Source organism: Sciurus carolinensis, chromosome 15 (genome assembly GCF_902686445.1).
Source record: "Sciurus carolinensis chromosome 15, mSciCar1.2, whole genome shotgun sequence".
In the NCBI taxonomy this organism is placed as follows: domain Eukaryota; kingdom Metazoa; phylum Chordata; class Mammalia; order Rodentia; family Sciuridae; genus Sciurus; species Sciurus carolinensis.
The window spans coordinates 82,822,105-82,836,544 of NC_062227.1; the positions used below are offsets into that span (position 1 = coordinate 82,822,105).

The window sequence follows — 14,440 nt, forward strand, 5'->3', positions numbered from 1 at the left end:
AGGAGATTGTTGAGGGAGTGGGTGGGAGGTATACAGATTTTCAGTCAGTGGATGGAAGAACACCTTGTTCCTCCACATATCTAATGTTTTCTATGTATACTGCAGAATTTAAAGACAGGAAGAATACAATTTGTTGAACAAGAGGACAGGAAGTTCACAGGTTCTTGATTCAGCAGGAAGGAAGAACAGTTTTGTTCACCTTACATTGCTACATGACTCTGGTTACTGTTAAGCAAAAGAGAATTCTCACTTCTACCAGGACCTGCATCCACTGTGGACACTTGAAATTTTTGGTGCACTCCTGCTTTTGGAAAGGTAATGTTACAAAATCCGAGGCACCGGGGGTGTTGAAGTTAGCACTCTAGAAGATCCTGTGCTGCTCAATTTTGGGGTTTTATCCTAGCTAAAACCCCAAAGACCAACCTGTTGTTCTGGGAGTGTAGCTCAGTAATGCCTGGCATGTGGCACTGCTCACTATGCGCCCCCACTAACCCTCTGGTGGGACTCGTAAAGCACAGAGGCCATTTGTTCATGTTGCTCATGAAGCTCAGGTTGTTCCCCTCAGTCAAACTCTGGCATTTTTAGAAGGCTCTTGGTGGACTCTAAATGGACATCAGCTAACTCTCAGTGGAACTACTCATCATGCTACAGAGAAACTGATTGTATCTGAAGTTGCATTAGCCAGAAAACTTAAAAAAAACTTAAAAAAACTCTGAGGTGATTTTCAGGCCCACAGAGCAAACAGGGATGAGTCATAAAAGTTTGAACCTGTTGGGGCCAAACCCCAAGAGCCCTTGTATACCTTTGGAGAATTTAATCCAGCTCTTTCCCTGCATGGGGTCTGAGTAACTTTTAGTGTGTTTGTGTGTGCATGTGTATCTGTCTGTCTCTGGGATGCACTGATGCACTTCCTTGTCCAGAGCTTCAGCCCTTACAGCTACTTCATGTTTCCTACCTGGACATCCCACTTTTCATATCCAGTGAGGAAGGAACACACTTTGAGCCCATTATATCAGAACTGTTATCTCTTCCTCAGAAACCACACTGTCTTTACCCCCATGGATTCTGGGAAACTTGAAAGAACAATGACATCTTTAAACTAAAAGTAGGAAAATTGGCAGAAACCCTTGTGATCCTTTGGCCAAAAGTACTCCTACTAGCTTTTGTAGATACAAGGTTCTCTCCCGCAAGGACACACTAGTTACCTTATGAAATGGTGTAAGGGACTGAATGTTTCTCCCCAAAATTCAAGTCGAAATGCTTCTCCCTCCCCACATGATGGTATGAGAGTAAGGCCTTTTGGAGGTAATTGGGTTGGGAGGGTGTGACCTCCATGCATATAATCCATGCTTTTGTCCCACAGGCCCGAGGGAGATCCATCAGCCCCTCTATCGTGGGGGAAGGATATAATGAGAGGGTGGCTCTTCATAGGAAGTGGGCTGTCACCACACACCAAATGTGTCAGTGCCTTAGTCTTGGACTTCCAGCCTCCAGAGCTGCGGAAATAAATTTCTATCTTTTTATAAGCCCCCCAGTATATACTATTTTGTTACAGAGGCCTGAATGAACTGAGGCTACTAGTAATGGAATGATCTATGCATTTAAGGATTTCACCTCTGATACTAGACTCTGCCCTATTTCATACAGACTGGCAACATTTTGCCAAGGACTCGTATTACCAGGCCCTGCACCAATAGGAGTCTTCCTGAGTGGCCAAACCTGGAGACCTGTGTCTGTTGGGGGAGACGGGGGTCGGGGGAGGGAGGTGTATCTCTTGGGAAATCTATTCTCAGATTTCATGGGAACAACAAATACCTCACAGGAGGTTCTTCAGTAAGGACTCTCATACTTCAGAGTCAGAAGCACCCAACATAGGAAGTGGTCAATGTGTGTAGTGTTTGGGGGAGCAGGAGAGAGCTGAGGCTGGCCAGTTCTGGAAAATCTCCTGCCATGTTGACCAATGAGGCTTGATCCTGAGGGGATCTGGAATGAAGGAAAGAAGGGTCTTGCCTTCAGAAAAGACCTGCTTTCCAACAGATTACTAAGCGACTGGCTAGGGAATGTGCCTGGGTCGAGCTGGAGGCACTGGACACAGTGCCAATGAGGAAACAGACTTGAGGAACCTTAGGATGTGAACTGCAGAACTGAAGCTGTGAAAACACATGGCTTACTATGACAGGCTGCTGAGGGGGACAACTGGGAGCATTTTGAATCTAAGGTGCCTGTGGAACACTCAGGTGGAGCTGTCTAATTGGCAGCCAGAAAAATAAAACTGAAACAGGAAAGAGATGGAGATATTGGTTTGGTTCAAGTGATGAGGTTTGTAATTGAGATTAGTAAGGGAGAATATGCAGAGTAAAAATGAAAAGCATGGGATTTCCAACACCTGGTACCATGCCTGACAGCAGCAAGTAGGTAGAGAACATGTGTTGAATGAAGAAGGAAAGCAGGCCAAATCTTGAAGACACCAACATTCAAGGATGGGTGAGGAAGCACGAGAACAAGGAGAGACTGGAGGAGATTAAAGAGCAAGTTGGGGAGTTGAGGAGGAAGGGCTTAGAAAAGGGGGAGTGCACAGGTGGTCACAGAGGAACGACAGGGCTGAGGATGAAAGTGTTCTCTTTTTGGAGGTTTTTGCAGAGTGGTGGGGCAAGAGATGAAGATGAGTAGTGAAGGGGTCAGGAGATGGGCCATCCTAGACAGAGGACTATCTGCCAAGGTTGGTGGCCAGTCCATTGCCCACCTGTGCCTGAATCTTGTTTGCCTTGCCCTCTACTGAGCAGGGAAGGGAAGAAATGAGGTGAGGTGTTTAAAGAGTACCTGGGACCAGAGGCATTATTTAACTATACTTTCCTCTCACTCCCACTTTCTCAAGGAAAGTCTACAGGAACAACACACCTAATTACCACTGTAATTTACAATAAAAAATAAGGCATGATTCATAAACATATAGGGCAAAATCTCCTCCAATTATGACTTATCTTCCCAAAGGAATTTAGTGCAAATTGTGGTCAAGTGGCATCAGCCCAGCATTTAAAAGTTGATGTGGACATTTACTGAGTGCCCAGTATGTGTCTAGTCATGGGCTAAATTGAGCAGAAGGCACCAGTAGAGAGAGAAAAGCTGCAATTTGGGGAGTGTGGATGATGCACAAAGAGGCTCTGGACAGGGCAGGGGAGATCCAGGAATGAGCAGGTGATGGACGGCCTTGGGCTGGGCATAGTCTGATAGTTCTCTGAACCTAGACAAAGCCTGATGGTTATCAGTAGACAAGTATGTATGTAGGGCTGGGAGGCCAAGGAAGCCCAAATTTTGATGTGGTTTTCTGAAAGGAGACATGGCCTTCTGTGGAAAAGGAGATCTGGCAGGGCAGGTCCTGTCCGGGAGTTGCCAGACCTGGACAGCTCTGGAATAGTCTTTGAGGCACTGGGATAGGACAGGGGCCCTGGTAAAAGGTGGACTGTCAAACATTTTAAAAGTAGATGTTTGGGTTTGCCCTTCTCAATGCTTAAGCTTCCTGAGGTCTGCCTCCCACCCGCATTGCCCTCTGGCGGGTCTGCACCCCAGAGGGGAGCAGTCCACGCGAGGGTCTTGGTGACCAAACGATGGAAACCAAGAACCACTTGAGAGAGCTTCTACTCCACGTCTTTGCGCAATTTGATAAATATTCTATTATTACACAACTTAAAAAAATCTGGGCAAAAGTGAACTTTTTAAGTTTATGCAAATGCATACAATTAACTCTCTTCTTAGACAACATATAGTAAATGTATCTTAAAAAAATCATAATTCTCAAGAAAAGGTGGGACATAGGAGGCCCTAATCCGACATACACCAAGATGTGTCAATCAAGGACACACTTGTCCAAGTTCTGAGAGCCGAAGCCCTATTCTCCAATGGCAAGGCAGTACTCTAACAGTTTGTTTCTTATTGGCCGAGGTGTGGGCGGGGCCACCCCTTGCTGGGGCTGCCACTAGCTCCGCCCCCATTCCATGCAAATGAAGTCAAAGCTTTGGCGAGACCACGTGACTAGTCACGTGGTCGATGACGCACTTTCCCCACCCCTTGATGACGTCATTACCAACCAAAACTCTCACGAGAGCTTGCCCAGAGAGGTGGGAGGCTGGCAGGACCGTCCACTGGGTCTGGAGGGCCCAATGTTGGGGGTGGCCTCCGGCAGGCCCCACCCCTCTCCAGAGCCTCGAGTGCTGCAGGACCCAGGGGCCCAAAGGGCCCCGTGGGAAGTGTCCAAGGGCCCCCAAGCACAGTCTGCGCCCATTGGCTGGCTACGCCGGCATGCAAATGAGGCGACGTCACTTCCTGAGCCAGCTGAGCGCCATCTTCCCTTTCTGGCGCGCGGGAGGAGGGACGGGGCGCGGGGCGGGCGCGGGCGGGGGTCCCGCCGCGCGGGGCGGAGGACGCGGCGGCGCTGCGAGCGGCGGCGGGACGCGGCGCTCCTCGCGCCCGGCGGTAGGTATGGCCCGGCCCGCGCGGCGACGCCCTCGGTCCGTACCCGGCGGCCCACCCGGTGGTCCGCCCCACCGTCCACCCGACGGTCAGCCCGGCCGTCCCCACCGTCGTCCGCCCCGCGTCCTCCCTGCCGTGGCGCCTCAGGACTTCGGGACGTTCGCAGTGCGCGACTTGCGGCCCCCGACGCGCCCTCCCGCCCCGCCCGCCGGTCACGTGGGAGCCGTGCCGCCCCGGGGGAGGGGGAGGGGCGGGGACAGGGACATGGCAGAGGGGACGGGAGGTCGACGGGGACGGAGGACGGGAGGGCGGGTCCGAGGGGACCGGAGGGCCGAGCCCAGAGGGGAGTGGAAAGGACTCGGGCGGCGCGGGCAGGGTGCCCTCCGCAGCGACGCGGGAACCACCCAGCAGCGCCTCCCTGGCCCGGCAGCCCGCCTTGCTCTCCCGCGGGATCCGCGGATGAGCGGCGTGCGGGAGGCTTGCGGGGAGGTAGGGCAGCGCGGCCGCACCTGGAGCGCCCGGTTTTCCAGGGCATCCCCTGTTCTTTCACTGTTGATGGGTGTGGAAGACCGATGAGCACAGGCCGACTATTTAAAATTAAACTTTGCATCCGCCATTGCTGATGGCCTTGAAATAGAGTCCCTTTACAAATTTCTACAAGTATTTGGCCTAGGAACATCAAAAATTGGAACTGCCAGTTCAAGTGTGGCATGTTGCAGAGCAATACATAATTACACATCTTAAATATCTCTGATTTGAGTGGAAGACCCTCCTGTCATTAAAACTTACTGAACGTGAATAAAAATGGTGATAACTGCCTCAGGAGTTGTGGCGGAGACTCGAGGAGTAGGGGAAGCTGGTACCTGTAACCTGCAGGTGGTACTGATGGAATGGTGCTGAAGGTTGTTGGAGATGCACACGATTTATCAAATGGGGTCTTGGAGTCTGGCAAGGTGTGTGGTTGAGAGAGAGGACCTGTGTAAGAAGTTAAGAGTTGTGAAAAACTTGTTTGGCTTTGACTGGAAGGCAAGTCATGTGTGTGCGACTTATCTAATTATATTACCTGGTAATGACCACATTACCAGTGTTGTAGCATTTCGGGTGGAAGTGGGACACTCTGGAGACATTATTGAGTCCGTGGTCCTTCAACCAAGTGACAGGTCTGTTTAGAAAGGCTGGGTGGGAGCAGGGAGGAAAGCTTAGTGCAGACTTCTAGTAGAGATGGGAGGACCGTGAGGGCTGGGTCTTTGGTTATGGGGGATGATGATAGGCAAGATTTTTAGTTGAAGAGAGCTTGGGATTTTTGGGATACCTTTTAAAGTTTAAAGCCAAGCTTGCAATGTATAAACATCAATGATAGAATCTCTGTGGTTTGAACCCAGACCTTCTGGATCTTGCTTTTCTGTGTGGCACACACATTTGTGTTTTTAAAGTTGGTTTAAAAGAAAGCTCTGTACCCTAATAGTTGGAACATTTTGATTAGTTTTTTTGGAGTTAGCCAAGTGCTTACTGCTGGTGTTGACTCCATCCTAATAGCTGCCCAGGAATTAGACCACATTCCCAGTTTTACAACAGGCAACTGAGGCCCAGAGGTACTAAGTAATTTGCTAAGATCACACAGCTGATAAGTGATGGAGCTGACCTCACCTGCCAGATAGCCTCAACCTGTGGCTGGGATTGTTGTGCTCCCTCTCAAAACAAAGGCCTTTAACATTGAAAAGTAAGCTCTGTCTTAAAAAGTGTTTTGAAATTTTTAGAGTCTGTTTTCCATAATCAACTATTCTCAAATGATCAGAATACCAAAAACAGCAAAGGAACCCTTTGAATATGCCTTCAAGAAAAATTTTTGAGTACAGCCGTGTAATTTTGTTGTGGTTCCATGTCTACTGCAAACTGAGGTTGAAGACAAGTTGCCCTGCAGGAGGTGTGGAAACCACCCGCTGCTTTCCTAGCTCAGTCAGTCCACCAGACGTTTTGTATGGAATTTTATGTTAGAACAATACAAAATTATGGGTGAAAGTCAGCTTCCTCTTCTCCAGGTGGTTCAGGAATCTTAAGACTTGCTTGAAGGTTAGAACCTTCTATAATTAACCTGTTTTGTTGTTATTTCGTTTGTTTCCCTAAAGCAGTGAACTACTAAGCAAAACAAAACAAAACAACCTTTCTCTTCTCCTTTAAAATAAAAAAGGAATCTGTGTGCTTGGTTTTTTTTGTTTGTTTTTTTTTTATTTGGGACCACAATATCAATGTCAAGGGCATTTACATTTAGGAATCGATTGAAGAAAGAGTGGATTGACAGTTCCCAAGCATGACAAATAACTATAGAACCTGTTTTGAAACCTGCCAGGTCTGACACCTCATTTCAGTAGCCCCACTTGTGAGAATTGTACTCTTGTTTCTGGGAGTGTGCACACCTTCCTGGTGAGTTTGCCTCCCAGTGTAATGAGGGTTACTGTCTTGCCACCACTCCAGTGGTTTCCTTGTTTGAGATGGGTGGATGAGGATCCTTCCTGTGGATGTGGAGAAAGAACCCCAGAGGTTAGAGGATAGAGGAGCTTGAAGGAGGAGGTCAAGCAAGTGTGATGGAACCAGGCACATCTGGTAGAGTTGGTTGCATCTTGCTTTGTCACAGCAGCTAGTTGGCTTGATGGTGACCTTGTGCATGGATTTTTGAAACACATGAGGTTCTTGACAGCTTGTCTACTAGGGTGTGACCTTTGGAAAACAGACAATTCCATGCATTTTGTTTTAAAATCTTATTTTTTACTTCATTTCTGTGAGTATACCCCCCAGTTCTTCAGTGTTAACAATCATTAAAGCTCTAAGATACACTTTCCATTTAGGTAAACTTGTCTGAAACTTTTCCAAATTGACTTTAAAAACTGTTTCATTGTTACTGCCCAAAATTCATCCCTCCTACAATAATCCTCTCTGCCTCCCTTTCCCCAGTTTTGCTTAAGCAAAATACACTGGGTATATTCAGAGTTCCCTCCTCTACCTCAGTTTCTGATGTGATCTCTTGGCCTGCAGTGGGCCCCGGCTTCCCACAGCCTTCCCTCTTGTGCCTTGGTGCAGTTCTTCTGACCCAGTTTTACTTTACATCTTGTTCATTTAGTGAACTCGTACCTTGTACTTCCTGCCCTGAGGAAGTCCAGTTCAGTAGGGGGCAGAGCTTAGTGGGTAGCTGTGGCAGAAAGGGAGTGTGGAAGAGGTGGTGCTGGTGACCCAGCCCTGGGGCTCACAGCCTGCTGGTGGTGGTGGGGAATGCAGGAGGGATGTGAGAGGGAGATTGCTTGCCCAGAAGTTGCCCTTTGAAATTTTGGGAAGGGTGGAAATTGTGAATTTTTTTTTTTTTTTTTTTTGGGTGCTGAGGATCGGACCCAGGGCCTTGTGCTTACAAGGCAAGCACTCTACCAACTGAGCTACATCCCCAGCCCGATCTTGGCATTGTTAGTTATTGCGACTGGTTGACTTGTCTACTTTGGGTGGTCTTTGTGTTCTGGGTATTGTGGCTGGTTGAATGTCTTGGGTGGTCTTCGTGTTCTGGGTATTATGGCTGGTTGAATGTCTTGGGTGGTCTTCGTGTTCTGGGTATTATGGCTGGTTGAATGTCTTGGGTGGTCTTCGTGTTCTGGGTATTGTGGTTGGTTGACTTACCTGCCTTGGGTGGTCTTTGTGTTCTGGGTATTGTGGTTGGTTGACTTGAATGCCTTGGGTAGTCTGTGTTCTGGGTATTGTGACTGGTTGAATGTCTTGGGTGGTCTTTGTGTTCTGGGTATTATGGTTGGTTGAATGTCTTGGGTGGTCTTCACATTCCGGGTATTATGGCTGGTTGAATGTCTTGGGTGGTCTTCGTGTTCTGGGTATTGTGGTTGGTTGACTTACCTGCCTTGGGTGGTCTTTGTGTTCTGGGTATCATGGCTGGTTGAATGTCTTGGGTGGTCTTCGTGTTCTGGTATTGTGGCTGGTTGAATGTCTTGGGTGGTCTTTGTGTTCTGGGTATCACGGCTGGTTGAATGTCTTGGGTGGTCTTCGTGTTCTGGGTATTGAGGTTGGTTGACTTACCTGCCTTGGGTGGTCTTTGTGTTCTGGGTATCATGGCTGGTTGAATGTCTTGGGTGGTCTTGGCATTCTGGGTGTTGTGGCTGGCTGACTTGTGCAGTGTCTCTTACCTGGGCTTGTGTGCCTGGCTAATGCTGATAAGTGTTATGTGGGGCGGAAAGTATCCTGCTCTTCATCACTCTTTCAGCTTATTTATGTCAGTGTGGACTTGAGTTTATAGTTTGTGGGCTTTGTTCTACTTACTGTTGCTGTTTTCAAACCTCCTCAAAAGGAGAGTAAAACTGTTTATTAAAATGGCGCACTAGTTGTGGGTCAGAATTCATACCACTTACCTTTATTCAGTGCGGAGAGACTCGGAGGCAGCAGTGACTCGGCATTGGGCCAGCAGTGGTGTCCGAGGTCTCCTTCCTCTTTCACCATGGTCTGTTGCATCCTTATAAGCATAGTGTCTGGATTCTGTCTCTCTGAAAGAAACGTGTACTTTTTTTTTATATACAGGGTATATACCCAGGGTGTCACTTCTGAGGTGAGAGCTCTACCACTGAGCTGTGTCCTCAGTCCTTGTTTTAATCTTGAGATGGGCTTGCTCAGTTGTCCTAGCTGGACTCCAGTTGTGATCCTCCTGCCTTAGCCTCCCAAGTAGGTAGGATTATAAGCATGCAGCATGGTGCCTGGCTTGTGTGGTGGCTCTACCATCTAGGTTGGAGGCTTTGCTGGCATTGCTTCTTCCATGCTGTATTGGTCAAGAGAGTGCGTATAGGTGCTGCACTTAGGGGAGGTGCTTCCAGGTGCTGTGTTAAGACGCTTATGTGATGGGAGCAGCAGGGCGCCTGCCTCTCTTCTAGTGCCCTCATTTACTGGGTGCTCAGGTTGTAGTGGCATTGCCATGTGAGCCTCAGCGCTGGGTGCTTTGTGTCCTCATTCTCTGAGAATTGCCTTATTTTCTGGAGTGAGATGTTCTCGGCCTATCTTGCCTTTACTGTGCGTCAGCCCTGGAATTGGCCATTTTACCAAGGAATGCTGATTTTTTTTTTATGATTGTAGTGTTTAGGAATTGAGGTGGTTGTGCCACTGCTGCTGGGATGTGTGACTGGAATCTCTTCTGGACAGAGTGTGGAATGTGTGTAGACACACACACACACACCTTTTTGTTGAAGATGGGTCACATCAGTGCCTCTCCTCTGGTCAGGTTCTACAGGGTTTATTTAATTTTCTGCTTGTTTGGATATTTAAATGATAACTAATGAGATACAATTTTTATGCCATGTAGTTCATGCATTTAAAATGTGCAGCTTAGTGACTGTTGGCATAGTCAGTTGTGCACGTGTTGGCCACATTGATTGTCGAACATCGTGGTTCCAAAAAGAAACCCTTTTCTTTAGCCATCACCTCCCCGTTCTCCCTCCTCAGGCCACCACCATTGTGCTTTCTGTGTGTAGATGGGTCTGTTCTTTACCCTTCACACATGGAATCGTCCTCTGTCCTCAGGATTGTATTGGGATTTGTCCATGTGGGAGCATGTTGCTGGTGCCTTGTTTCTTCTGATGGTCCCAATGTGGATGCAGCTGTCACGCTTGTTCAGTGTCACTTGATGGACCCTGAGTTATTATGCTTTTGGCTGCTGTGACCACCCTGCCCTGAACATCCTGGTCCATGTTTTGAGGTGCATATGTGCTGTTTCTGTCTCCTGGGTGGATTTGCTAGTTCACATGGTGCCTGTATTCTTCGTCTTCAGAAGCACTGCCAGGCTGTTTTCCAAACTGCTGCTTTTTACTTTACCCTTACCAAGAATTCCACTTTCTCCATATCCTTGCCCATACATGTTTTTCTTTTTTAACTTTTTGAATTGTAGACATCCTGATGGATGTAAGTATTTTGTTGTAGTTCTGATTTCAATTTTTACATCCGTTTTTATCTGCTTTGGAAAAGTGTTCAGATCCTGTGCCCATTTTAATATTGGATTATTGTTCTTTTAATTATTGAGTTACACAAATTCTTTTCTGGGTTTAAGTTCCTTATCAGAAATAAGACTTGAAAAACTTTCCCATTTTGTGTGATTTTTGCTGTTTTTTTTTTTTTTCCTTCGGTACTGGGGATTGAACCCAGGGCCTTGTGCTTACGAGGCAAGCACTTTACCAACTGAGCTATATCCCCAGCCCTGATTTTTGCTGTTTTGATGATGACTTAGCATTAAAGTTTTAAATTTTGTCCATGTAACCTATTTTCCTCTTTTCTTTATAGTGCTTTTTTGGTCATATCTAAGAATATTGCCACATTCAAAGCCATGAAGATTTATGTCTATGTCTTCTTTCTTTTTGTGGTCCTGGAGATAGAATGCAGGACCTTCGTACATCCCTGGCCCCACTTTTAAATTTTACTTTATTTTATTTAAAAAAGTGTGTGTGTATGTGTGTGGTGTGTGTATGTGTATGAAATATGGACATAATTTTTATTTTATTCACTTTTATGTGGTGCTGAGGATAGAACCCAGTGCCTCATGCATGCCAGGCAAGTGCTCTACCGCTGAGCCACAGTTCCAGCCCTCACTTTATTTTGAGACAGGGTCTTGCTGAGTTGCTCAGGCTGGCCTGGAACTAGCCCTCCTCCTGCCGTGCTGTTCCTCACTTTCTTGCAGGTGTGTTGTGGTTGTCCATGTGGCTGTGTGATGCACTTGGCACTGCAGTTGGTGTGGGGAAGGAGCCTTGTTCTTTTGCATGTCACTTTCCAGTTTTTCCCAGCTCTTGTTTGTTGAAATTATGTTTTATTCCTAGTGTTTAACCAACCCTGTTAAAAAATGTATTTTTATATATTTATTTTCATCTTACAGTTTTGTTTTCTTTCCTTTTAAGGAAAATTTCAAAAATGTTTCAAATTCCTGTGGAAAATCTTGACAACATCAGAAAGGTGCGGAAAAGGGTGAAAGGCATTCTTGTGGATGTCGGGCTTGACAGCTGCAGGGAGTTGCTGAAGGTAAGAGGGTGTCAGAGCAGCTGAAGACCTGGAGCACGTGGGAGAGTGGGCCTGCCTCCCCAGTGGCTGGGGGGCCCCAGGGCTGGTCTGTCTTTCTAACCGAGCAGTTGGAGCTGTTCAAGTTCTGGGCTACTTTTAGGAGGGAATTTTTGTAGTTATTAGTGACAAAAAATATTTGTTTGCAGGCATAACACTTTCTCAGTGTTAGAGAGAGCAACAGGTGGGCATGCATATGTGCCATGCTAGTTTCACTTTTTATTGCCCTGATTCATGAACTTTGTATGTGAAGTCTTAAGTTTCAAAATTAAGGCCATAGTCATACTTTTTTGATAATTTGATTGCTTCTCATTTTTTTTCTTATAACATTGAGACCATATGGTGGGCATATATAGTTTAAAAATGTTAAATTAGGGTTGATATCTATCTTATAGTCATTGATAATTTTGTACATGTATTATTCATTCACTAGAGAAATAGAAATACTGTCTACTTTTAACTTTTAAAACTTGTAAAGAATTTGGGTCACAGTATGATGACCTGGGAAGAGCTCAATTTCTTAATCTTGAAATTTTAGACTTTCCACCAGATTTTTATTTACAAAAAGGCAATTTGATAGTGAAAGACTAAGAGTTACCAGGATTCCCGTCAATGGTCAGGGCTCTCAAGTAGATTAATACTATGACTTTCTGAAGGGCCCCAGACAGGTCTCTGCTCAGACGTTCCCTTTTCTGGGAAACATTCGTCCGCACACGCTGCCTTCTTTGTGCTCTCTGCTCTGTCGCCCTGTTTTCTTCAGAGCACTTCAACTATTTGGTCATATTTGTTGGCACTCTATCTTCTACTTGAGTGCGAGGGTGCAAGGGCCTCACTGTGTTGTACCTACGATTGGAGTGGAGTCTGACACATGGAAGCTTTTGTAGATATTTTTGGAATGAAGGAATAAAATTAAAACCCACGTAGGAAAACATTTTAATTTTAATTTTTTTTCTTTTTTTTTGGTACTGGGGATGGAATCCAGGGATATTCTACCACTGAGGTACAACCCTGACCCTTTTTATTTTGAGACAGAGTCCTGCTACGTTGTTGAGGCTAGCCTTGAACTTGCAGCCCTCCTACCTCAGCCTTCCCAGCATCTGACATTACAGGTGTGAGCAACATGGTAAAGAGGGGAGCATGAGTATGCTCACAGGAAGGCATGAGAATAGGAGTGTGCTGGAAGAGGATGTGTTCAGGCAGGACCTCTAGTTCAGCAGCAGTCCTAAGAAAAAAAACCTTTCGGAGGTTTCTGCAGCTCTGCCTGCAAACCATACTTTATGCACATGGAAGGAAAGCCTGGTGATTGTTTGGAGATAAAATTGAGAATGCAATATTTGCTTAGTGGGTTGAGAGTGGATATGAGACCTTCAGGGCAGATTAGGAGTGTGACTGGCTGATGTTTGTAGAGAATGCAGACGTGAACACCTGGGAATACAGTGTGTGTAGGCCATGAAAGTTTCAAGTGGTGGCACACAGTGGGCTCTCAGCACTGGTCCTGGAGCACACACTCCAAGGGGAGTGTGCTCCAGAAGGGCTCCTGCGGGGTGGAAGTGTCTTTTTTTGCAAATGCTACCTGTGTTCTTTTGATCACTAGGGAATGAAACAGAAACACCTGTTTTGTGTGTGTCCTGGGGATTGAACCATCCCCAGCCCTTTCTATTTCTTATTTTGAGACTGGAGTCTTGCCAAGTTGTCCAGACTGGCCTTGTGATCCTCCTGTCTCAGTCTCTGGAATTAACTGGTATTGAGGCATGCCCTCTCAATCCCAGGGAAGGGACATGGAGAATTGAAACCAGAATGCTTGCTCCGTTGGGCAGTGACAGTCCAGCAGAAGCTGAGACAGACTTGGGATAGTCATGGTACAGAGGAGGCGGGAACATAGTGTCCAGTAGGAGCCTAGGGTGGCCTTTGTGGAGGAGTTGAGAGTTGAGTGTTGTTTAAGGTTTGTTTTGTGGGCTGGGGATGTAGCGCACTAGTAGAGTGCTTCTATGGCATGTAGGAGGCCCTGGGTTCAGTCACCAGAACCGCACAGAAAGCAGTGAGGTTTGTTTTTGTTGAGTCTGGTTATAGGGTTCTCCAGTGGGAAGGATTGGAGGCATTTCAGGAACGTGAATTTAGAAGCACCCCCCCCGCCCCCAGACCAAGATGAGTGAATCCAGCTTCAAGAATGTTCTATTTGGAAACACTAATTAAAACTTAGAGAAAAGTTATAAGAATAAGAATGATACAGAGAACAGTTGTCCTGTTACCTTTGCCCAGTTTCACTTGTGAACATGTTTTCCCCTCTTTGAGGTGTCCTCTTGCTGGTGTTCTCTTTTCCCCTGAGCCATTGCCGACTAAGCCGTACACCTTGTTACTCTTTTTACCTAAATAGTGTGCATTTTCTTCTGCACTGCTGGGATTGAACGAGGGCCTTGTGCATGCTAGGCAAGTGCTCTACCTTTGAGCCACACCCCCAGCCCACTGTGTTAAATCTGAGAATATGGATAGTCTCCTCTATTACTGCAGAGTGTATATTGGCTTATATGAATGCAGCACTGATAGGGTATTTTTTTGTCTGATCTATCATGTCCAGTGTTATTTTCCCCTTAAATACTAGATCACTAGAGTTGGGTATTGAATTTCATTGTTATATCATGTTAATCTTCATTTAATGTGAATTCCGCTTTTAAACTGGAATTCTGTTATGTGATTATTTTCTCTCCACCCCTCCAATTTTTTGTGGTGCTGGGGATCTGACCATGGTCTTGTCAGGAAGGCAAGAGCTCTGCCTGTGAGCTAGGGCACTGCCCTTTGTTTGGTCTTCACTGATTAAATGCCAGTAACAGCTGTAGGTTTCACTAGAGGCCTTAGGTTTTGACTCTGAGTGGCACTTGAACATGCTGATGAAGGTTTCCCTGGTGAA

General features: G+C 46.5%; 1 protein-coding gene across 3 annotated transcripts in view; it reads left to right on the plus strand.

Moving 5' to 3' along the window:
• The first annotated feature begins 4,378 nt into the window (after positions 1-4,378).
• The window catches only part of Adnp2 (ADNP homeobox 2), a 33,044-nt gene continuing 22,982 nt past the window's right edge, over positions 4,379-14,440 (plus strand). The window contains exons 1-2 of one of the 3 annotated variants that reach the window (XM_047526012.1): positions 4,379-4,470; positions 11,379-11,499. In XM_047526012.1, coding sequence (XP_047381968.1) covers positions 11,392-11,499 — 108 coding nt within the window. In that variant the 5' untranslated portion in view covers positions 4,379-4,470; positions 11,379-11,391. Of the gene's footprint in view, positions 4,475-10,097; positions 10,193-11,378; positions 11,500-14,440 lie in introns of those variants that run through there. The other 2 variants (XM_047526011.1, XM_047526010.1) reach the window with 2 other exon arrangements.